Source organism: Chlorocebus sabaeus, chromosome 6, assembly GCF_047675955.1.
Source record: "Chlorocebus sabaeus isolate Y175 chromosome 6, mChlSab1.0.hap1, whole genome shotgun sequence".
Lineage (NCBI taxonomy): Eukaryota > Metazoa > Chordata > Mammalia > Primates > Cercopithecidae > Chlorocebus > Chlorocebus sabaeus.
Genome location: NC_132909.1, coordinates 10,789,860 through 10,812,495, shown reverse-complemented (window position 1 = coordinate 10,812,495; position 22,636 = coordinate 10,789,860). Strand labels below are relative to the sequence as shown.

At 48.6% G+C, this 22,636-nt stretch overlaps 1 protein-coding gene across 3 annotated transcripts in view; it reads left to right on the top strand.

Moving 5' to 3' along the window:
- The first annotated feature begins 2,267 nt into the window (after window positions 1–2,267).
- Window positions 2,268–22,636, top strand: part of SAE1 (SUMO1 activating enzyme subunit 1) — an 86,514-nt gene continuing 66,145 nt past the window's right edge. For 2 of the 3 annotated variants that reach the window (XM_037991889.2, XM_037991888.1), the window contains exons 1-2: window positions 2,269–2,471; window positions 16,174–16,285. In XM_037991889.2, the coding sequence (XP_037847817.1) occupies window positions 2,374–2,471; window positions 16,174–16,285 (210 nt within the window). In that variant the 5' untranslated portion in view covers window positions 2,269–2,373. Of the gene's footprint in view, window positions 2,472–16,173; window positions 16,286–22,636 lie in introns of all 3 variants that reach the window. The other variant, XM_073016257.1, reaches the window with a different exon arrangement.

The following is a 22,636-nucleotide window of genomic DNA, read 5'->3' as shown; positions in this document are numbered from 1 at the left end:
ACTCTTAAATAAAAATACATGATTCCGCCAGGTGTGGTGGCTCGCGCCTGTAATCCCAGCACTTTGGGAGGCCAAGGTGGGCGGACCACTTGATGTCAGGAGTTCGAGATCAGCCTGGCCACCATGGTGAAACCCTGTCTCTACTAAAAATACAAAAATTAGGCCGGGCGCAGTGGCTCAAGCCTGAAATCCCAGCACTTTGGGAGGCTGAGACGGGCGGATCATGAGGTCAGGAGATTGAAACAATCCTGGCTAACACGGTGAAACCCCATCTCTACTGAAAAATTAGCCCGGCGTGGTGGCAGGCGCCTGTAGTCCCAGCTACACAAGAGGCTGAGGCAGGAGAATGGCGTGAACCTGGGAGGTGGAGCTTGCAGTGAGTGGAGATCGCGCCACTGCACTTCAGTGTGGGCGACAGAGACTCTCCTCTCAAAAAAAAAAAAAAAAAGGCCGAGCGCGGTGGCTCAAGCCTGTAATCCCAGCACTTTGGGAGGCCGAGACGGGCGGATCACGAGGTCAGGAGATCGAAACCATCCTGGCTAACACGGTGAAACCCCCTCTCTACTAAAAAATACAAAAAACTAGCCGGGCGAAGTGGCGGGCGCCTGTAGTCCCAGCTACTCGGGAGGCTGAGGCAGGAGAATGGCGTAAACCTGGGAGGCGGAGCTTGCAGTGAGCGGAGATCCGGCCACTGCACTCCAGCCTGGGGGACAGAGCGAGACTCCGTCTCAAAAAAAAAAAAAAAAAAAAAAAAAAATTAGATGGGCGTGGTGGCTTTTTTGTTTTTTTTTTTTGAGACGAGCGTCTCTGTCGCCCACACTGAAGTGCAGTGGCAGGATCTTGGCTCACTGCAACCTCTGCCTCCCAGTTCAAACAATTCTGCGGCCTCAGCCTGGCAACTGGCTGAGACTATAAGCATGCGCCACCACACCCGGCTAATTTTTGTATTATTAGTAGAGAGGGAGTTTCACCATCTTGCCCAGGCTGGTCTCAAACTCCTGACCTCGTGATCTGCCCTCCTCAGCCTCCGAAAGTGCTGGGATTACAGGCATGAGCTACCGTGCCCTGCTAAAAAGCGTATGATTCTAACATCAGAAATCCTCCTACCTCAGCCTCCCACGTAGCTGGGACTACAGGCTCAGTGCCACCACACCAAGCTAATTTTTGCATTTTGAATAGAGATGGCGTTTCACTATATTGTCCACCTGGGGCCATCCCTGTTTTCTTTTCTGTTATTTTTATTTTATTTATTTATTTTTTTGAGACCGAGTCTCGCTCTGTCTCAGGCTGGAGTGCAGAGACATGATCTTGGCTCACTACAACCTCCAACTCCTGGGTTCAAGCGATTCTCCTGCCTCAGCCTCCCAAGTAGCTGGGACTACAGGTGTGAGCCACCATGCCCTGCTATTTTTTTTTATTTTTATTTTTAGTACAGACGGGATTTCACCATGTTAGCTAGGCTGCTCTCGAACTCCTGATCTCAAGTAATCTGCCTGCCTGGGTCCTCTGAAGTGCTGAGATTACAGGTGTGAGTCACCGCGCCTGGCCTATTCCTGTTTTCTTAATGCTTCTCTCTCCCACTGGGCCGTGACTGCCTCTAAAGCAGAGATGTGTCCATTTTTATTATTATTGTATGTCCAGGGCTGGGCACAAAGTGCAACACATAGTAGGGACATGAAAGGCTGGGAACAGTGGCTGATGCCTGTAATCCCAGCACTTTGCAGGGCAGAGGCGGGAGGATAGCTTGAGGCCAGGAGTTCGAGACCAGCCTTGGCAACACCGCGGGACCCCATCTGTATGGGAAAAAAAAAAAAATTGACAGTTCAATGTCGCCTCTGATAAGCCTTCCCTGACCACCCCTGTTACTCTGTAGCCCCATGTCCTGCTTTATTTTTCTCCAAAGCATTTATCATCGCTGGGTTTATATTTATTTCTCTTTGGGTTTTTCTCACTGGATCGTAAACTCCATGAGGACAGGGCTTTGTCGATTTTACTCAATACCTTATTTTACAACATCCCTATTGCTGGGATCTCAGTATGCGCTCCTTAAATATTTGCAGAATTTAAGCGCCTCATAAGTGACCACGTGAGCAACGCCCTCGGGGCCTCAACCCGCGCCATTTTGGGGGCTAGGATTGGTTGGACCCTCCGTCACGTGACATGCAGTCGCCCGACCGCCTTTGAGTCTCGTGAGGTACTTTTGGTCCCAGGCTCTGCGGACGAGGTACTGCGCAGGCGTGGGAGGGGGGGGGGGGGGGTCTGCGCACGCGCAGAAGCACCCCGGGTGTGCTGCCGGCGGAGGTTGGTGGCGCGCGGGGCCGGCGGGCGGTTGGCGTGAGCCGGACCTGAGCTGAGGCAGGAAGAGCCGGCGCCATGGTGGAGAAGGAGGAGGCTGGCGGCGGCATCAGCGAGGAGGAGGCGGCGCAGTATGACCGGCAGATCCGCCTGTGGGGACTGGAGGCCCAGAAACGGTCAGCGCCGGCGCGGCTTGAGGCGCCGAGGGTCTGGAGGGGGCGTCTAGTCTGAGGCGTTTGCGGCCCGGAAGGAGCGGGAAGGTGTGATTTGAAGGGAGGAGGCGGGAATTATGTGCCCCGGGATCGTCTCGCTCCTGAGGGAACTGGAGGAGTTGATTGGGGATGTTTCTGGAAGGTCTGGGAAGTGGTTGGGAGGGCCGTTCCGAAGGATGGGAGCTCTGAAGGGGGCGTTGGGGAGTCCTGAGAGAGCGGGAGAATTCAAACTCAGGAAATCCGAGGCCCGAAAGCGGTGATTGTGGGATTTAGGCCGCGGTTAGGGGATAAGAGGGGCTGGGGTACGTGGAAGGGGTGAGGTGAAGGACATAGTTCATTCATTCGATGGTGTGGGACCCGGTTCCGTGTGGATACGGGGGAGACTGGACTGGCCAACCGGGCCGACGGGAGCTTCCATTCTTGTGGGTGCTCAGGGGCGGGCCAGTCTGAAAGAATGCGGGTTTTGAGGAGTTTTGGAGCAAGTTATGTCAACTGGAACTCTTGAGAGGCTCGGAGAGTCTGGAGGGGGACGGCAGTAGGCTCCCGAAAAGGTTGCTTGTGTCTGGTATGGGTCTGTGCCTTGGTAAGACAGGAGACATAGTTTGGGCTTTGTGGAGTAGCTTAGGGATGGGGTTTTCTTTTCTTTTTTTCTTTTCTTTTCTTTTTTTTTTTCGACGGAGTCTCTCCCTGTCGCCCAGGCTGGAGTGCAGTGGCGCGATCTCAGCTCACTGCAAGCTCCGCCTCCCGGGTTCAAGCGATTCTCCTGCCTCAGCCTCCCGAGTAGCTGGGATTATAGGGGCCCGCCACCACGCCCGGCTAATTTTTGTATTTTTAGTAGACACGGGGTTTCGCCATGTTGACCGGACTGGTCTCGAACTGCTGACCTCAAGTGATCCACCCGCCTGGGCCTCCCGAAGTGCTGGGATTACAGGAGTGAGCCACCGCACCAAGACATCTTTTGTTTTGTGCAGTTGGGTGATCTCGGCTCACTGCAGCCTCTGGCCTCCCAGGTTCAAGACTTCCTCTCACCTCAGTCTTCTGATAGCTGGGATTACAGGCTCATGCCACCACACCCGGCTAATTTTTGTATTTTTAGTAGAGACAGGTTTTCACCATGTTGGCCAGGCTGGTCTGGAACTCCGGACCTCAAGTGATCTGCCCGCCACAGCCTCCCAAAGTGATGGGATTACAGACTTGAGCCACTGTGCCAGGCTTTTTTTTCTTTTTTTTTTTTCCTCCTCTCTGTCGCCCAGGCTGGAGTGCAGTGATGGGATCACAGTTCACTGTAGCCTTGACCTCCAAGTCTCAAGTGATATTCCCTCTTTAAGCCTCCCAAGTAGCTGGGACTACAGGCGCACCCCACCACATCATCCGACTAATTTTTGTATATTTTTTTTTGTAAGATGGGGTTTTGCCACGTTGCCCAGACTGGTCTTGAACTCCCAAGCTCAAGCGAACCTTGGCCTCAAGAGATCTACCCCCAACTCAGACTCCTAAAATGCTGGGACTACAGGCCTGAGCCACCATGCCTGGCCTCACCGATCAATATTTTTACTTAGCCGGGAGGCAGTGGCTCACACCTGTAATCCCAGCACTTTGGGAGGCTGAGTTGGGGGGAGGGGATCTCTTGAGTCCAGGAGTTTGAGACCAGCCTGGGTAACGTTGCCAAAGCCAGTCTCTACAAAAATACGAAAATTAGTCAGGCATGGCGGCATGAGTTTATAGTCCCAGCTAGTCTGGAGGTTGAGGTGGGAGCATCACCTGAGCCCCTAGGAGGCGGAGGTTGCAGTGAGCCGTGGTTGCGCCACTACACCCCAGCCTGGGTGACAGAGTGAGGAGGCCCTGTCTCAAAAAAAAAAAAAAATTCCACAAATGTGTACATATGTGTCAGTCATTAAAGGATGGTGAAGTGGGAGGGTTGTTTTGATAGGTTGGCTGGGAAAGGGCTCTGAAGAGGTAACATTGAGCCTCTTATGAAGGGAAAAAGCCTTGTGATCATCTAGGAGAACTTTCTTTTTTTTTTTTTTTTTTTTTTTTTTTTGAGACGGAGTCTGGCTCTGTCGCCCAGGCTGGAGTGCAGTGGCTGGATCTCAGCTCACTGCAAGCTCCGCCTCCCGGGTTTACGCCATTCTCCTGCCTCAGCCTCCAGAGTAGCTGGGACTACAGGCGCCCGCCACCTCGCCCGGCTAGTTTTTTGTACTTTTTAGTAGAGACGGGGTTTCACTATGTTAGCCAGTATGGTCTCGATCTCCTGACCTCGTGATCCGCCCGTCTCGGCCTCCCAAAGTGCTGGGATTACAAGCTTGAGCCACTGCGCCCGGCCTAGGAGAACTTTCCTAGCAGAGAGAACAGCAAGTGCAAATTCCCAGAGGCCCAGGCATGATCGTCAAATTAGAGAAATAAGGTGGCAAGAACCAAATGAGTTGAGTAGCTTTTATTCTAAGTGTGTGGGGAAAACCTGTTGGAGTGTTTTGAGTGTGGGAGTAACATGATCTGTGTTTTTTTTTTGTTTGTTTTGTTTTTTTGTTTTTTTTTTTTTGTTTTGAGATGGAGTCTTGCTCTGTCGCCCAGGCTGGAGTGCAATGGCTCAGTCTTGGCTCACTGCAGCCACCGCCTGCCAGGTTCAAGCAATTCTCCTGCCTCAACCTCCTGAGTGGCTGGGACTATAGGCACCTGCCACCACACCCGGCTAATCTTGTGTATTTTTAGTAGAGACAGGGTTTCACTGTGTTAGCCAGGATGGTCTCCGTCTCCTGACCTCGTGATCCGCCTGCCTTGGCCTCCTAAAGTGCTGGCATTACAGGCGTGAGCCACTGCGCCTGGCCTGGTTTGTGTTTCCATTCCTGGCAGAAATGGAAGTAAAGATTCTGGCTGGACTGTTGCAGTAATCTAGTTGAGACAAAAGTATTGGTGGCTTGAAACTCAAGAGAAGAGGTCAAATATATATATTCTGGATATATATATGTTTTGAAGGTAGAAGAGGGAACAGGATTTGGGGCAGAAATCCAGTATGACACCACTGTTTTTGGCTTGAGCACCTGGAATGATGGAATTGCCATTTTGAAAGATATGGGGAGCTGTAGGTTTGGTGGGGTCAGGGAAAAGTCAGTTCTCTTTTAGGTTTCAGATTTTTTTTTTTTGAGACGGAGTCTCGCTCTGGCCCAGGCTGGAGTGCAGTGGCATGATCTCGGCTCACTGCAAGCTCCGCCTCCCAGGTTCATGCCATTCTTCTGCCTCAGCCTCCCGAGTAGCCGGGACTACAGGCGCCCGCCACCATGCTCGGCTTTTTTGTTTGTTTGTATTTTTAGTAGAGACGGGGTTTCACTGTGTTAGCCAGGATGGTCTCGATCTCCTGACCTTGTGATCCACTTGCCTCGATCTCCCAAAGTGCTGGGATTACAGGCATGAGCCACCATGCCCTGCCCAGATTTGTTTTTTTATACAACTAAGTAGAAATATGTGAGGGGTTGAGTTCAGAGGTAAAATCTGGGTGATGGTGGGCATTGTGTGAGTACAGTGTATAGAATTAATGGAGGGGTTGGGGAAGCAGACACGTCAGGAGAATTTAGTTTGAGGGGGTGGGAGCTTTCAGGAGGTTTTGGAGTGTGCAGTGGTGGGATGGGAATTACCTCAGGCTCATTTCAGATCTGTGGGGTCTTTGATGGGGTCGGGGATGTCATCATGAGGCATTAACATTGGTGGGAAGGTTGAAGCCACCTGGAATAGATTGGGAATTAAGTGATGAGAATATGCCTCTGGACATAGGTGGGCTGCATTGATTTTAGGGGCTGCTATTTTCTGGATGGAGTGGAAAGAGGGTTTATGTGAGTTGGAGGAAACTTTGAGGAAGCTTGGGGTGTTATGAGGTCCTAAAGGGTTGAGGAGGGGATTCTAAAGTCCTGGAAGGGTTAATCGAAGGGGTTTGTGGCAGTAGATAGTTTTGTTTGAAGTGGGGCAAAGTTGGTGAGATTTAAACTGGAATGTAGTTAGGGAACTTTCGCAGGGATAGGGATCATTTTTCTGAGAAGCAGTGAAGAATGGATGGGGGGCCTCTGAGTGGTAGATGACCTAAGGGACAAGTCAAGGTCAGGGCATGGAATTTGTGGGAGGTGGGAATTATTCTGAGGGAGTGGAGCTGTACTGAATTTGATGGAGAACATGAAAAGGACTGGCTGGGGGTTGTAGGAGGGAGGGAAGAGGTTATTTGTAATTTGTACTCTATTTTTAGACAGTCTTAGAGAGTTTATTAAAGTGTTTTTATGTCCATTTTCAGCGAAGTCTTTAAGAAATTAAACATTTTTTGTGTGTGAGTACACAGGTGTATATATTTTGGGGGTATGTGAGATACTTTGATACAGGCATACAATGGGTAATAATCACATGAGGGTAAATGGGGTATCCACCACCTTAAGCACTTATCCTTTGTGTTACAAACAATCCAATTATATTCTTTTAGTTACTTTGAAATGTACAACAAATTATTGTTAACTAGTCACCCTGTTACGCTATCAAATACCAGATCTTATTCATTGTATTTAATTATATTTTTGTACCCGTTAGTCATCCCTCCTTCCCCTCTACCCCCCACTATCCTTCCTAGCCTCTGGTAACCATCAGTCTACTATCTGCATAAGTTCAATTGTTTTTTTTTTTTTTTTTTTTTTGAGACAGAGTCTCGCTCTGTCGCCGGGGCTGGAGTGCAGTGGCCGGATCTCAGCTCACTGCAAGCTCCGCCTCCCGGGTTCACGCCATTCTCCTGCCTCAGCCTCCCGAGTAGCTGGGACTACAGGCGCCCGCCACCTCGCCCGGCTAGTTTTTTTTGTAGTTTTAGTAGAGACGGGGTTTCACCGTGTTAGCCAGGATGGTCTCGATCTTCTGACCTCGTGATCCGCCCGTCTCGGCCTCCCAAAGTGCTGGGATTACAGGCTTGAGCCACCGCGCCCGGCAAGTTCAATTGTTTTAATTTTTTTTTAGTTCCCATAAATAAGTGAGAGTGTGCAAAGTTTGTCTTTCTATGCCTGACTTATTTCACTTAACATGATAACCTCCAGTTCCTTCCATGTCGTTGTAAATGACAGGATCTCATTCCTTTTTTTTTTTTTTTTTGTAGGCAGGGTCTCCTTCTGTTGCCCAGACTAGAGTGCAGTGGTGTGATCACAGCTCACTTCAGCCTTGACCACTTGGGTGCAGGTGATCCTCCCACCTCAGCCTCCCAGTAGTTGTGACTACACCATGTGCCACAAGCCCAGCCAATATTTTAGTAGAGGTGGGGTTTCACCAGGCTAGTCTCGGGCTCCTGGGCTCAAATAATCCTCCTGCCTCCCTTCAAAGTGCTGGGATTAGAGGTGTGAACCGCCATGCCCAGCCTTTGTACCAGGATTTCTTTCTTTCTTTTTTTTTTTTTTTTTTTGTTGAAACAGACACTCTGTCGCCCAGGCTGGAGTGCTGTGGCGCCATCTCACCGCAAGCTCCGCCTCCCAGGTTCCTGCCGTTCTCCTGCCCCAGCCTCCCGAGTAGCTGGGACTACAGGCGCCCACCACCACACCCGGCTAATTTTTTGTATTTTTAGTAGAGAGGGGGTTTCACCGTGTTAGCCAGAATGGTCTCCATCTCCTGACCTCGTGATCTGCCCGCCTTGGCCTCCCAAAGTATTGGGATTACAGGCGTGAGCCACCGCTCCTGGCCTTTTTTTTTTTTTTTTTTTCTTTTTTGAGACAGAGTCTCCCCCTGTCGCCCAGGCTGGAGTGCAGTGGCGCAGTCTCGCCTCACTGCGAGCTCCGCCTCCTGGGTTCACCCCATTCTCCCACCTAAGGCTTTGGAGTAGCTGGGACTACAAGCGCCCGCCACCACGCCCGGCTAATTTTTGTATTTTTAGTAGAGATGGGGTTTCACCTTGTTAGCTAGGATGGTCTTGATCTCCTGACCTCGTGTACCACAATTTCTTTCCTTTTTTTTTTTTTTTTTTTTTTTTTTGCTCGCTCTGTCGCCCCAGGCTGGAGTGCAGTGGCGTGATCTTGGCTCACTGCAAGCTCCGCCTCCTGGGTTCATGCCATTCTCTGGCCTCAGCCTCCCGAGTAGCTGGGACTACAGGCGCCAGCCACCACGCCTGGCCAATTTTTTGTATTTTTAGTAGAGACGGGGTTTCCCCGTGGTCTTGATCTTCTGACCTCGTTATCCGGCCGCCTGGGCCTCCCAAGTGTACCACAATTTATTTATCCATTTGTCTTTTGATAAACACATGGGTTGCTTTCAAATCTTGGCTATTGTGAAGAGTGCTGTAATAAACATGGGAGTGCAGATACCTTTTTTTTTTTTTTTTTTTTTTTTTAAGACCAAGTCTCACTCTGTCGCCCAGGCTAGAGGGCAGTGGCATGATCTCAGACCAGTACAACCTCCGCCTCCCAGGTTCAAGCGATTTTCCTGCCTCCGCCTCTCGAATAGCTGGGATTACAGGCACCTGCCACCACGCCCAGCTAATTTTTGTATTTTTAGTAGAGATGGGGTTTACTATGTTGGCCAGGCTGGTCTCAAACTTTTGGCCTCAGGTGATTGGCCCTCCTTGGCCTCCCAAAGTTTTGGGATTACAGGCGTGAGCCACCACACCAGGCCTGATTGATTTTCATTTGGGTATATACCTAGCAGTGGGATGGCATTTTCACCTAACTCTTTTCTTTTTTTTTGAGATGGAGTTTCACTTTTGTTGCCCAGGCTGGAGTGCAATGGTACAATCTCAGCTGACCACAACCCCTGCCTCCCGAGTTCAAGCAATTCTCCTGCTTCAGCTTCCCGAGTAGCTGGGATTATAGGCGTGTGCCACCACGCCCGGTGTAAAATTTTGTATTTTAGTAGAGGTGGAATTCCTCCATGTTGGTCAGGCTGTGAACTCCTGATCTCAGGTGATCCACCCACCTTGGCCTCCCAAACTTCTGGGATTACAGGCGTGAGCCACAGCCCCCAGCCTTCACCTGAGTCTTATAGCAGCTCTCTGGAGTAGGAAGGGCAGTGATTTCCTTCTCTGTTCAGATGAGGAAGGAGGCTCCACAGAGCAAATTGACTTGCCTCTAAGAGGGCTCTAGGTGGGATAGGAGAACTCTGGAGACTGGAGTTCCTTTATGAAATGGAAGCCCTGAAAATATGCAGACTGATAAGATGTACAAATTGTGGGGCATTATATAAGACAGTTGTCCTAGTTTTCTTCCAGAAGTCAGTTTCATGGGAAAAACAAGTGAAGGGACTGTTGTGGATTAAAAGGCCATCACGGTAACTCAGCCTGTAATCCCAGGACTTTGAAGGGCTGAGGTGGGTGGATCACCTGAGGTCAGGAATTCGAGACTAGCCTGGCCAACGTGGTGAAACCCCGTCTCTACTAAAAATACAAAAAAAAATTAGCCAAGTGTGGTGGTGGGTGCCTGTAATCCCAGTTACTTGGGAAGCAGAGGCAGGAGAATCACTTGAACCCAGGAGGCGGAAGGTTGCAGTGAACTGAGGTCGTGCCATGGCACTCCAGCCTGGGTGACGAGAGTGAAACTCCGTCTCAAAAATAAATAAATAATAAATAAATTAAAATGGAGTAAAGAAGCAGCTTCCTAGAGCAGATTTGGTTGCTTAAATTGAGGCCAAGTTTCTGGAGTTTTTATTGATATTTGATAATTACAACTAAAATTTTTTTTTTTTTTGAGACAGAGTCTCGCTCTGTCGCCCAGGCTGGAGTGCCGTGGCCAGATCTCAGCTCACCGCAAGCTCTGCCTCCTGGGTTTACGCCACTCTCCTGCCTCAGCCTCCTGAGTAGCTGGGACTACAGGCGTCCACCACCTCGCCCGGCTAGTTTTTTGTATTTTTTAGTAGAGACGGGGTTTCGCCGTGTTAGCCAGGATGGTCTCGATCTCCTGACCTCGTGATCCACCCGTCTCAGCCTCCCAAAGTGCTGGGATTACAGGCTTGAGCCACCGCGCCTGGCCAACTAAATTTTTTTTTTTTTTTTTTTTTTTTTGAGACGGAGTCTGGCTCTGTCACCCAGGCTGGGGTGCAGTGGCCAGATCTCAGCTCACTGCAAGCTCCGCCTCCTGGGTTTACGCCATTCTCCTGCCTCAGCCTCCCGAGTAGCTGGGACTACAGGCGCCCGCCACCTCGCCCGGCTAGTTTTTTGTATTTTTTAATAGAGATGGGGTTTCACCGTGTTAGCCAGGATGGTCTCGATCTCCTGACCTCGTGATCCGCCCATCTCGGCCTCCCAAAGTGCTGGGATTACAGGCTTGAGCCACCGCGCCCGGCCCCCTAAAATTTTTTTTTCTCACTCTGTCACCCAGGCTGGAGTGCAGTGGTGCAGTGATGTGATCTTCAGCTCACTGCAACCTCCCCCTCCCCCCCGCCAGGTTCAAGGGATTCTCCCACCTCAGCCCCACAAGTAGCTGGGGACCATATGCCATAACACTCAGTTAATTGTGTGTGTGTGTGTGTGTGTGTGTGTGAGAGATGGAGTCTTATGGGAATTAACTGACATAATACATACAAAGAGCCTACAGTGCTTGGCACATAGTAAATGTTAGATAAATGTTGGCTATTATTATTTTATTATGTACCAGATTTCTATAATTCTGCTGATGGACACAGATTTGTTTTGGTGTGTATATTAATTCATAGCCATTTGAGTAATAGTATGTCCTAAATGCCAAGGAAGTTATTGGTTCTAGGGATACAGTGGTTTCTGGAGTTTACATTCTAATGGGGGGGTCAGTAAACATATAAACAAGTAGTGTAGCTTTAGCACAGTGATGTGTGCCTGTGATCCCAGCTACTGGAGAGGCTGAGGTTGGACGATCACTTGAGCCAGGAGATTGAGACGAGCTTGGGCAACGTAGTGAGGCCCTATGTCAATCAAAACAATGGGCAACATAGGCCCCATCTCAATAAAAACAAAAACAAATAGCATAATTCGAGATAGAGGATGTGGACCTATTTTAAATTAGGTGGCCAGTATGGACCTCTCTGAGGAGGTGACAGTTGAGCTGAGACCTAAAGAATGTGTCCCTCAAGAAGTTGAGGGAAGAAGCAGCGGGAAGCACTAATGCCAAGGTCCTAACGTGGGAGCAAGGTTGATGTTCTCTAGGATCAGCCTCCCGAGTAGCTGGGCCTACAGGCATGTGCCACCATGCCTGGCTGATTTTTTTTGTTTGTTTGTTTGTTTTGAGGTGAAGTCTCACTCTCTAGCCCAAGCTGGAGTGCAGTGGCGCGATCTCAGCTCACCTCAAGCTCTGCCTCCTGGGTTCACGCCATTCTCCTGCCTCAGCCTCCCGAGTAGCTGGGACTACAGGCGCCCACCACCTCGCCCGGCTAGTTTTTTGTATTTTTTTTAGTAGAGACGGGGTTTCACCATGTTAGCCAGGATGGTCTCCATCCCCTGACCTCATGATCCTCCTGCCTTGGCCTCCCAAAGTGCTGGGATTACAGGTGTAAGTCACTGCGCCTGGCACACCCAGCTAATTTTTATTTTTTTTGTACAGATGGAGTCTTACTTTGTTGCCCAGGCTGGTTTCCAACTCATGGGCTCAAGTGATCCTCATGCCTTGCCTTCCCAAAGTGCTGGGATTACAGGTGTGACCCACTGCATCCAGCCTGCTGTAGTTTTGTAGGACAGAAATGATGGTGGCTCAAACTAGAGTGGTGGATGTGGAAGTCGAGGGAAGTAGATGGATGATGCTACCGTGAATGTGTATATTTTTCTTTTCTTTTTTTTTTTTTCTCCAGACGGAGTCTGGCTCTGTTGTCCAGGCTGGAGTGCAGTGGCATGATCCACTCACTGCAAGCTCCAGCTCCCGAGTTTACGCCATTCTCCTGCCTCAGCCTCCCGAGTACCTGGGACTACAGGCGCCCACCACCACTCCTGGCTAATTTTTTTTTTTTTTTTTTTTTTTGTATTTTTAGTAGAGATTGGGTTTTTATGTGTTAGCTAGGATGGTCTCCGTCTCCTGACCTATGATCTGCCCGCCTGGGCCTCCCAAAGTGCTGGGATTACAGGTGTGAGCCACCGCGGCCGGCCGAATGTGTATCATTTTTGTGCCCACTAGGGTTTTTTTTTTTTTTTTTTTGAGAAGGAGTCTTGCTCTTTCACCCAGGCTGAAGTGCAGTGGTGCGGTCTCGGCTCACTGCAGCCTCCGCCTCCTAGGTTCAAGCGATTCTCCTGTTTCAGCCTCCCAAGTAGCTGTGATTACAGGTGCCTGCCACCACGCCTGGCTAATTTTTTTTTTGTTTTTGAGAGGGAGCCTCGCTCTGTGGCCCAGGGTGGAGTGCAGTGGCGCCATCTTGGCTCACTGCAAGCTCCGCCTTCTGGGTTCACGCCATTCTCCTGTGTCAGCCTCCTCAGTGGCTGGGACCACAGGCGCCTGCCAGCATGCCCGGCTAATTTTTTGTGTTTTTAGTAGAGACAGGGTTTCACCGTGTTAGCCAGGATGGCCTCAATCTCCTGACCTCGTGATCCACCCACCTCGGCCTCCTAAAGTACTAGGATTACAGGTGTGAGCCACTGTGCCACACCCGACTAATTTTTGTAATTGTAGTAGAGATAGGGTTTCACCGTGTTGGCCAGGCTGGTCTCTAACTCCTGACCGCAGGTGATCTACCCACCTCGGCCTCCCAAAGTGATGGGATTTGTAAACCCAGCACTTTGTGGGAGGCAGAGGCAGGAAGATTGCTTGAGCCCAGGAGTTAGAGATCAGCCTGGGCAACATAGTGAGACCCTGTGTCTACAAGAAAAAAACCAAATCCTTAAATTAGCCAGGTGCAGTGGTGTGCACCTGTAGTCCCAGGACTCAGTAGACTGAGGTGGCATGATCACTTGAACCTAGGAGGTTGAGGCTGCAGTGAGCCCATCTTGCCACTGCCCTTCAGTCTGGTTTCACAAAATGAGACCCTGTTTCAATAAAACAAAACAAAACGTAAGCATGATATTTGGTGTCGATGGCAGTTGAGTAATGAATTTTATTTTATTGTATTTTTTTGAGATAGAGTCTGTCACCCAGGATGGAGTGCAGTGGTGCAGTCTTGGCTCATTGACACCTCTGCCTCCCGGGTTTAAGTGATTCTTCTGCCTCAGCCTCCCAAATAGCTGGGATTACAGGTGCCTGCCATTAACACACCCAGCTAATTTTTTTTTTTTTTTTTTTAAACAGGCTAATTTTTTTTTTTTTTTTTTTTAAATAGTCTCGCTGTGTCGCCCAGACTGGCATGATCTCAGCTTACTGCAAAACCACCTCCCGGGTTCAAGTGATTCTCCTGCCTCAGTGTCCCGAGTAACTGGGATTACAGGCACCCGCCAGCACGCCTGGCTAATTTTTGTATTTTCAATAGAGACGTAGTTTTGCCATGTTGGCCAGGCTGGTCTCGAACCCCTGTACTCAAGTGATCTATGCCCGTCTCGACCTCCCAAAGTGCTTGGATTACAGGTGTGAATCACCACACCTGGCCATAATTTTTTTTGTATTTTTAGTAGAGCGGGGGTTTCACCAGGTTGGACAGGCTGGTCTCAAACTCCTGACCTCAGGTAATCCACCCATCTCAGCCTCCCAAAATGCTGGGATTACAGGCATGAGTCACTGGGCCCAGCTGAGTAATGAATTTTTAAAAACTGCAGAGCAGAGTCTGTGGAGCTATGTAGAAATGTGGGTCGTGGAAAGGAGATTTATTGTCAGGGACTTTTTATATGTAGCTGTTGCTGAAAGAGTTCGGGGAGGGGGAGTGCTTGCTGGTGTCGACTCAGCCATGATTAAAAAGGCTTTTTTGAGGAAATGGCATTGGAGTTGGGTTTTGAAGAGGAAAGGCTTAGCTAGGCATTGAGAGGAAGAAATGGTGCATTTTGTGAGGGTGGAATGTTGTGATTAAATTTTATTTAATTTTTAATTAAATTAATAGCAAACTTATTAGCCAGCAGAACTTGAATTGTGTGAAACTATTCTTAGTTATTACTAAATCCTTTTCAGTATGAATAATACATTTGCTGCAGAATTATTAATGAGTTTGGTTACATGATGCAGCCCAAGATCTTGATGAGTTGTTTCATAATATATGATGTAAAGTCTATATTTCCTTTTTGAAATCTGAAAAATTGTGATTCTGAAATACTTCTGGTTCAAGAAATTTCAGATAAGATATAGTGGATCTGTTCTGCTTCTTATTGACCTCAGACAAGCCTTGGGATGGCCTGACCTCTGATTGCCTTTTTTCAGCCTCATCTTCTGTCACTTTACAGATTTAAAAAGCTAAAAACAAGGCCGGGCGCGGTGGCTCATGCCTGTAATCCCAGCACTTTGGGAGGCTGAAGTGAGTGGATCACTTGAGGTCAGGAGTTCGAGACCAGCCTGAATAACATGGTGAAACCCTGTCTCAATCAAAAATACAAAAACTAGCTGGGCATGATGGCAGGTGCCTGTAATCCCAGCTATTCGGGAGGCTGAGGCAGGAGAATTGCTTGAACCTGGGAGGTGGAAGTTGCGGTGAGCTGAGATCAGCCACTGTACTCCAGCCTGCGTGACAGAGCAAGACTCCGTCTTTAAAAAAAAAAAAAAAAAAAAAAAAGGGTTAAAACAGTTGCCTGTGTACATCCTCTTTTCGTGCCACTGTGTGTTTTGCTTGTGTATTATACCTAACTAGTGCCTCTTCTCAGGACCTCTTCTTCTGTCATACTAGTTTGAGCCACCATCATCCTCCCTCACCTTAACTGTGACATCTTCCTACCCCCATGGCTTTCCATCATGCTTAGAAGAAAATCCAGAATCCTTCTATTGCATGTAAGAGCCTTCATGATGTGGCCTCTGGTTCCAACTTTTCAGCCTGTCTGTCATTCCTATCCCTAGAACATGCCAAGCGCTCCTGCTTCAGGGCTTTTGCATTTGCTGTTTTCTCTATCTGGAATTTTCTGCTCCCAAGTATCTGTGTGTTTGTCCTTTATTTCATTTTGATTTTTGCTCATATGGCATTTCCTCAGAAAGGCTTGTGTGATTTCTCTGTCTCAAATAGTGTTTTCATCATTCTTGATTCCTGTCACATTTGATTTTTATCACTTTTTCACATAATATGTATCTATTTGTTTATCTGTCTCCTACTTTTTCATGAGGGCACGGACTGTGTCTTTCTGATTCACTGCCTTATTTCCATACCATAGAAGGATGCCTGGCATAGTAGGTACTCAATAAATATTTGTGGAATGAATTATTATGTGCAGTATGGATTGGAGCCTGTCTCTTTCCTAGATTTGAGGCGTGATGGCTCAATGCAGTTAGAACCAAAATGATTTTTTTTTTTTTTTTGAGACAGAGTCTCAATCTTGTTGCCCAGGCTGGAGAGCAGTGGCGTGATCTCGGCTCACTGCAACCTTCACTTCATGGTTTCAAGTGATTCTCCTGCCTCAAACTCCCAAGTAGCTGAGATTACAGGCGTCTGCCACTACACCCAGCTAAGTTTTGTATTTTAGTAGAGATGGGGTTTCACCACGTTGGTCAGGCTGGTCTCAAACTCCTGACCTCAGGTGATCTGCCCATCTCAGCCTCACAAAGTGCTGGGATTACAGGTGTGAGCCACCGTGCCTGGCAAACCAAAATAATTTGTGTATTTTTTGTTCTGTGATTCTGCAAGCTTACTGTTCTGTATCATCAGGTTAACAATGTTTGTCTTACAGGCTGCGGGCCTCCCGGGTGCTTCTTGTCGGCATGAAAGGACTTGGGGCTGAAATTGCCAAGAATCTCATCTTGGCAGGAGTGAAAGGACTGACCATGCTAGATCACGAACAGGTGCGCTGTTGTCAGCTCATTCCTCCCCTGCTCTGGCTCCCCTTTCCAGTATGAAGACCTGCAGGTTTTGTGAGTTCCTACTTGTGCCTTAAGGGCTGTGAAAGGAGGGCTAACATTAATGAACCATTGCCTCTGGAGACTGAAGGTGCTATTGTTGGGTTTGAATTCCAGCTCCACCACATCTAGCTGTATGAGCAGTGGAGACTCACATCCCCTCATTGAGCTTGCCTGTCTGTAAAATGGGATTAATAATATCTCCCTTGGTGGTTGCTTGTGAGGCATAGAGAAGTGTTTTTCCAGTTTGTGCCTGAAAATGACCTGAGTGACTAACTGAAAATGCAGAGTGGCCTGGAGGCTTTGTGGTGCCCTAGCTTTCACCCCTAGTGATTCTCATTTAGGTCTGAGATGAGCTCAGGAGTATGTGCATTTAAAAGATATTTTAGGGCTGGACGCAGTGGCTCATGCCTCTAATCTCAACACTTTGGGAGGCTGAGGCAGGTGGATCATATGAGGTCAGGAGTTTGAGACTAGCCTGGCCAACATGGTGAAACCCTGTCTCTACTAAATATACAAAAATTAGCCAGGCATGTTGGTGTGCACCTGTAATCCCAGCTACTCGGGAGGCTGAGGCACAAAAATCACTTGAATTTGGGAGGTGGAGTTTGCAGTGAGTTGAGATGGTACCACTGCACTCCAGCCCGGGCGACAGAGCAAGACTCCGTCTCAAAAAAAAAAAATAATAATAAAATAAAATAAAATAAATAAATAAATAAATAAATAAATAAATAAAAGGTGTTTCAGGAGATTGTGATTTAGGTGGTCCACAGTCATCACTTTAAAAAACACTGGATCAGAGAGAATGTGTGCAGACTGCTTTGTATAGTGCTTGAACCTAACAAGTATCCAGTAATTAGGAATAATGATCTGACATGCTGTTTGTTTGTTTTTGTGAGACGGAGTCTCGCTGTGATGCCCAGACTGGAGTGCAATGGCGCAATCTCGGCACACTGCAACCTCCACTTCCCAGACTCAAGCAATTCTCCTGCCTCAGCCTCCCAAGTAGCTGGGATTATAGGCACGTGCCACCACGCCTGGCTAATTTTTTTTTTTTTTTTTTTTTGAGACGGAGTTTAGCTCTCGTTGCCCAGGCTGGAGTGCAATGGCATGATCTTGGCTCACTGCAACCTCAGCCTCCCAGGTTCAAGCAATTCTCCTGCCTCAGCCTCCTGAGTAGCTGGGATTACAGGCATGCAACACCATGCCCTCCTAATTTAGCATTTTTAGTAGAGATGAGGTTTCTACATGTTTGTCAAGCTGGTCTTGAACTTCCCAACCTCAGGTGATCTGCCTGCCTCGGTCTTCCAAAGTGCTGCGATTATAGGCGTGAGCCACCGCGCCCAGCCATGCCTGTCTAATTTTTGTATTTTTAGTAGAAACGGTGTTTCACTATGTTGGCCAGGCTGGTCTCGAACTCCTGACCTCAAGTGATCCACTGGCCTCAGCCTCCCAAAGTGCTGGAATTACAGGTATGAGCTACCACACCCTGCTGACATAATGCTGCTTGATTAATATGATGGTAGAGCCCAACTCCAGTGTAGCTTTCTCTGACCAGGCTCATCTTCAAGGTGAAAATAAGTGCTTCTTTCTCTACATTCCCATGCCTCAGTGACTTTTTATTTATTTTATTTATTTATTTTGAGACAGAGTCTTACTCTGTTGCCCAGGCTGGAGTACAGTGACGCAACTTCAGCTCACTGCAACCTCTGCCTCCCGGGTTCAAGCACTTCTCATGCCTCAACCTCCCTAGTAGCTGGGATTACATAACTACTTCATCTGGTTGCAAGAATCCAACATTGGAGGCCAATCACAGAACAGTGATTCTGACACCACAGGTGTGAGCCACTGCACCCATCTTAGAACATACTATTTAGTTTATGTTCAAAAAGCATCTGATAGTACCTACTGGGTGCCCTGAAGTCTGCTAGGTGCTGGTGATAGAAAGATGCTCACGGGGCCGGGCGCGGTGGCTCAAGCCTGTAATCCCAGCACTTTGGGAGGCCGAGACGGGCGGATCATGAGGTCAGGAGATCGAGACCATCCTGGCTAACACGGTGAAACCCCGTCTCTACTAAAAAGTACAAAAAACTAGCCGGGCGAGGTGGCGGGCGCCTGTAGTCCCAGCTACTCCGGAGGCTGAGGCAGGAGAATGGCGTAAACCCGGGAGGAGGAGCTTGCGGTGAGCAGAGATCCGGCCACTGCACTCCAGCCTGGGTAACAGAGCCAGACTCCGTCTCAAAAAAAAAAAAAAAAAAAAAAAAAAGAAAGATGCTCACGGTTTGATTCCCATTCTCGAGTTGTTTTTTTTTCCCCCCCAGAAACCAGAGCAGGCTACCTGACTCAGGTTGCGAGACATGAAAGATTTCCTGGAGTCCTGATCTAAGTCTTAAAGAACAAGGAGGATTTGTCAAGATAAGGACCTGTGTTTAGGCAGGGGACATAGCAGTGTTACAAAGGCACCCAACAGTGTGGTAGAAATGGAAGATAAAAGTAATTTGGTGTTTTTAGAGTGTGAGATCCAAAGTGGTGGGTAGGGACAGGTTGCTGGTGAAGTCCAAGTCAGGAGGGGCTCCTAGGAAGCCCCACTGTAAGCTGTTACTTAATCCTCTGGGTGGTGCAGATTCACTGAAGAGTTTCAAATGACAGGAAGGGTGACATGGTTAGCTTTGGGCTTTATGTGTAGATCACTAATTACTGTATTAACTATGGTTGGCACAAAATACAGGGCAGAAGACCACTTAGACAGCAGTTTTTAGTAGTTTAGGTAAGAGGCGAAAGTGGCCTTGCTGATAGGGATGGCAGGAAGCACACAGATGTGAGAAATAGATTTAGGTGGTAGAATCGGGAGGTCTGTGTATGGGAGCTTAAAGAAAGCCAGGAATAACCAGAGCAGCCAACACTAAAGGGGCTAGGCACTGTTCTCAGAGCTGCAGTTGTATTATCTCAGAGTCCTCACCACACATCTGAGATAAGGACCCATTATCATCCCTGTTTTATAGATAGGAAAACAGAGAAAAAGGAAAAAAAGTATTGGCCCATCCAAGGCCCCAGTGGTATGGCCGAGACCCAGGCATCTTGACTCCAGAGCCCATGTTCTCAGCCACCTCACTATGGAATACTCTCGTGGAAATAGCAAGGCTATGAAGACCAGGCTTCTGGCTTGAGTGACTGGGTGGGTGGTTGGTGGACTCCGGAGACAGCACACAGAAGCAGACAGACACGTAGGGTCTATGTATATCTGAGAGGAAATGGCTGATGGGCAGTACAGTACAGAAGACTCAGGTGGATCAGGAAGAAATCTTTACCAGAAAGAGTGATTTGAAAAATAACAGCAGATTTTGGTAGAAACTAAAGAGGCATTGAGTTGGTTTATGGAGCTATACAGAGTGAAAAGATGAGTAGTTCTGAGATGGAATCTTGGGGACAACCACACCTAAGAGGGCCCAAATTGAGACTAGAATGTGTAGCAGGGGAGGAGAGCATAGCAAGGAAGGTGTGATCTGTGGACTGATATTGATGAAGTGATAATTGTATGTGTATTTTTATTTTTTTTGAGACAGTCTCACTGTCACCCTTGCTGGAATGCAGTGGGCATGATCATGGCTCACTGTAGCCTTAACTTCCTGGGCTCAGGGTATTCTCCCACTTAAGCCTCCCAGTAGCTGAGACTACAGGTGCACACCACCACACCTGACTAATTTTTCGTATTTTTTATAGACACTGGGTTTCGTGATGTTGCTCAGGCTGGTCTTGAACTTTCTGGGCTCAACCGTATTTTCGTTGTTGTTGTCTGTCTTTTTGAGATGGAGTCTCACTTGTCACCCAGGCTGGAGTGCAGTGGTGAGATCTTGGCTCACTGCAACCTCCGCCTCCTGGGTTCAAGTGATTCTCCTGCCTCAGCCTCACAAGTAGCTAGTATTACAGGTGTGTGCCACCACACCTGGCTAATTTTTGTATTTTTAGTAGAGATGCGGTTTTACCATGTTGGCCAGGCTGGTCTCGAACTTCTGACCTCAAGTGATCCTCCCACCTCAGCCTCCCACACTGCAGGGATTACAGGCATGAGCCACCGTGCCCGACCTCAACTGTATGTTTTTATCCGTGTCCTCGTTTTGTATGGGATTCCCACATTCTTGCTCAAGGTCACACAGTTGTTGAGCCAGGATTTGAATCAAAGATTGAATTCAGCCTGAATTATTTCAGAGCCTTACTGTTAACCATTGTGTGGTGCAGCTTCTCAGCACGTAATGAGATCCCTGAAAGAAGCAGGATGGGATGGGTCAAGGATACAGGGTTAGCCTGGAATGGGAAGTGGGCCAGCTCATTTTCTTGGAGGAAAAGGTAGTAAGATAGAGAGTGTGCTATGGATGGTTGGTAAGAGGTGATGAGGGGAGATTACTTTTGTTGAATCTAGTCTTGGTGAAGGTGGCAAGGTTATTTGCAGAGAATAATGGTTCAATTAGTTGTTTGATGTGTGAAGAAATCCTTTGAGAGCAGTATGGAATCTCTAATCTTACTGGTGGCTGTTAGGGGATTATATTATTCTGTCTTTGAGGCTCTGCTCTGCTGATATTCAGCCTTAGGAGTGAAATAATTCCCCTGTTTCAGTCCCCACTCATCTCTCCTCCTCTCTGAGTTTTTTATTTTTTATTTTTTTTGAGACGGAGTCTTCTTACTCTGTTGCCCGGGCTGGAGTGCAGTTACGTGACTTCGGCTCACTGCAGCGTCTGCCTCCCAGGTTCAAGCAATTCTCCTACCTCAGTTTCCTGAGCAGCTGGGATTATAGGCGTGCCCCACCATGCCTGACTAATTGTATTTTTAGTAGAGACGGGGTTTCACCATGTTGGCCAGGTTGGTCTTGAACTCCTGACTTTGTGATCTGCCCGCCTCGACCTCCCAAAGTGCTGGAATTACAGGCCTGAGCCACCCTGCCCAGCCTCCTCACTGCAAGCTCCGCCTCCCGGGTTTACGCCATACTCCTGCCTAACCCTGCTGAGTAGCTGGGACTACAGAGTAGCTGGGACTACAGACGTCCGCCACCTTGCCTGGCTAGTGTTTTTGTATTTTTAGTAGAGATGGGGTTTCACCATGTTAGCCAGGATGGTCTCATCTCCTGACCTCATGATCCGCCCATCTCAGCCTCCCAAAGTGCTGGGATTACAGGCTTGAGTCACCGTGCCCGGCCCCTCTCTGAGTTTTAATCTAATTTAAGAGTTCATTAAGAAACTGGATGTGAGGCCGAGCACGGTGGTTCACTCCTGTAATCCCAGCACTTTGGGAGGCTGAGGCAGGCGGATCACGAGGTCAGGGGATTCGAGACCATCCTGGCTAACACGGTGAAACCCCGTCTCTACTACAAATACAAAAAATCAGCCGGTCGTGGTGGCGGGCGCCTGTAGTCCCAGCTACTCATGAGGCTGAGGCAGGGGAATAGCGTGAAGCTGGGAGGCGGAGCGTGCAGTGAGCCGAGATTGCGCGATTGTACTCCAGCCTGGGAGACACCAAGACTCCGCCTCAAAAAAAATAAAATAAAATAAATAAACAAGGCCGGGCACGGTGGCTCATGTCTGTAATCCCAGCACTTTGGAAGGCCGAAGCGGACAGATCACGAGGAGATCAAGACCATACTGGCTAAAACGGTGAAACCCCGTCTCTACTTAAAAAATAAAAAACAACACACACAAAAATTAGTCGGGTGTGGTGGCGGGCACCTGTAGTCTCAGCTACTCGGGAGGGTGAGGCAGGAGAATGGCATGAACCCAGGAGGCAGAGCTTGCAGTGAGCCGAGATCGCACCACTGCACTCCAGCCTGGGAGACAGAGCGACTCTGTCTCAAGAAAGAAACTGGATGTGGTGGCTCACACCTGGCAGCCCAGCTAATTGGGAAGCTGAGGTGGGAAGATCACTTGCGCCCAGGAGTTTGAGGCTGCAATGTGCTATGATCGTGCCTGCGAATAGCCACTGCACTCTAGCCTGGATGACATAGCCTGTCTATATATATATATTTATTATTATTATTATTTTGAGACGGAGTTTTGCTCTTGTTGCTCAGGCTGGAGTACAAATGGCACAATCTCGGCTTACTGCAACCTCTGGCTCCCCGGTTCAAGTGATTCTCCTGCCTCAGCCTCTGGAGTAGCTGGGATTACAGGCATGCGCCACCATGCCTGGCTAATTTTGAGGTTTCACCATGTTGGTCAGACTGGTCTTGAACTCTGAACCTCAGGTGATCCGCCTGCCTTGGCCTTCCAAACTGCTGGAATTACAAGCGTGAGCCACCGCGCCTGGCCTTAG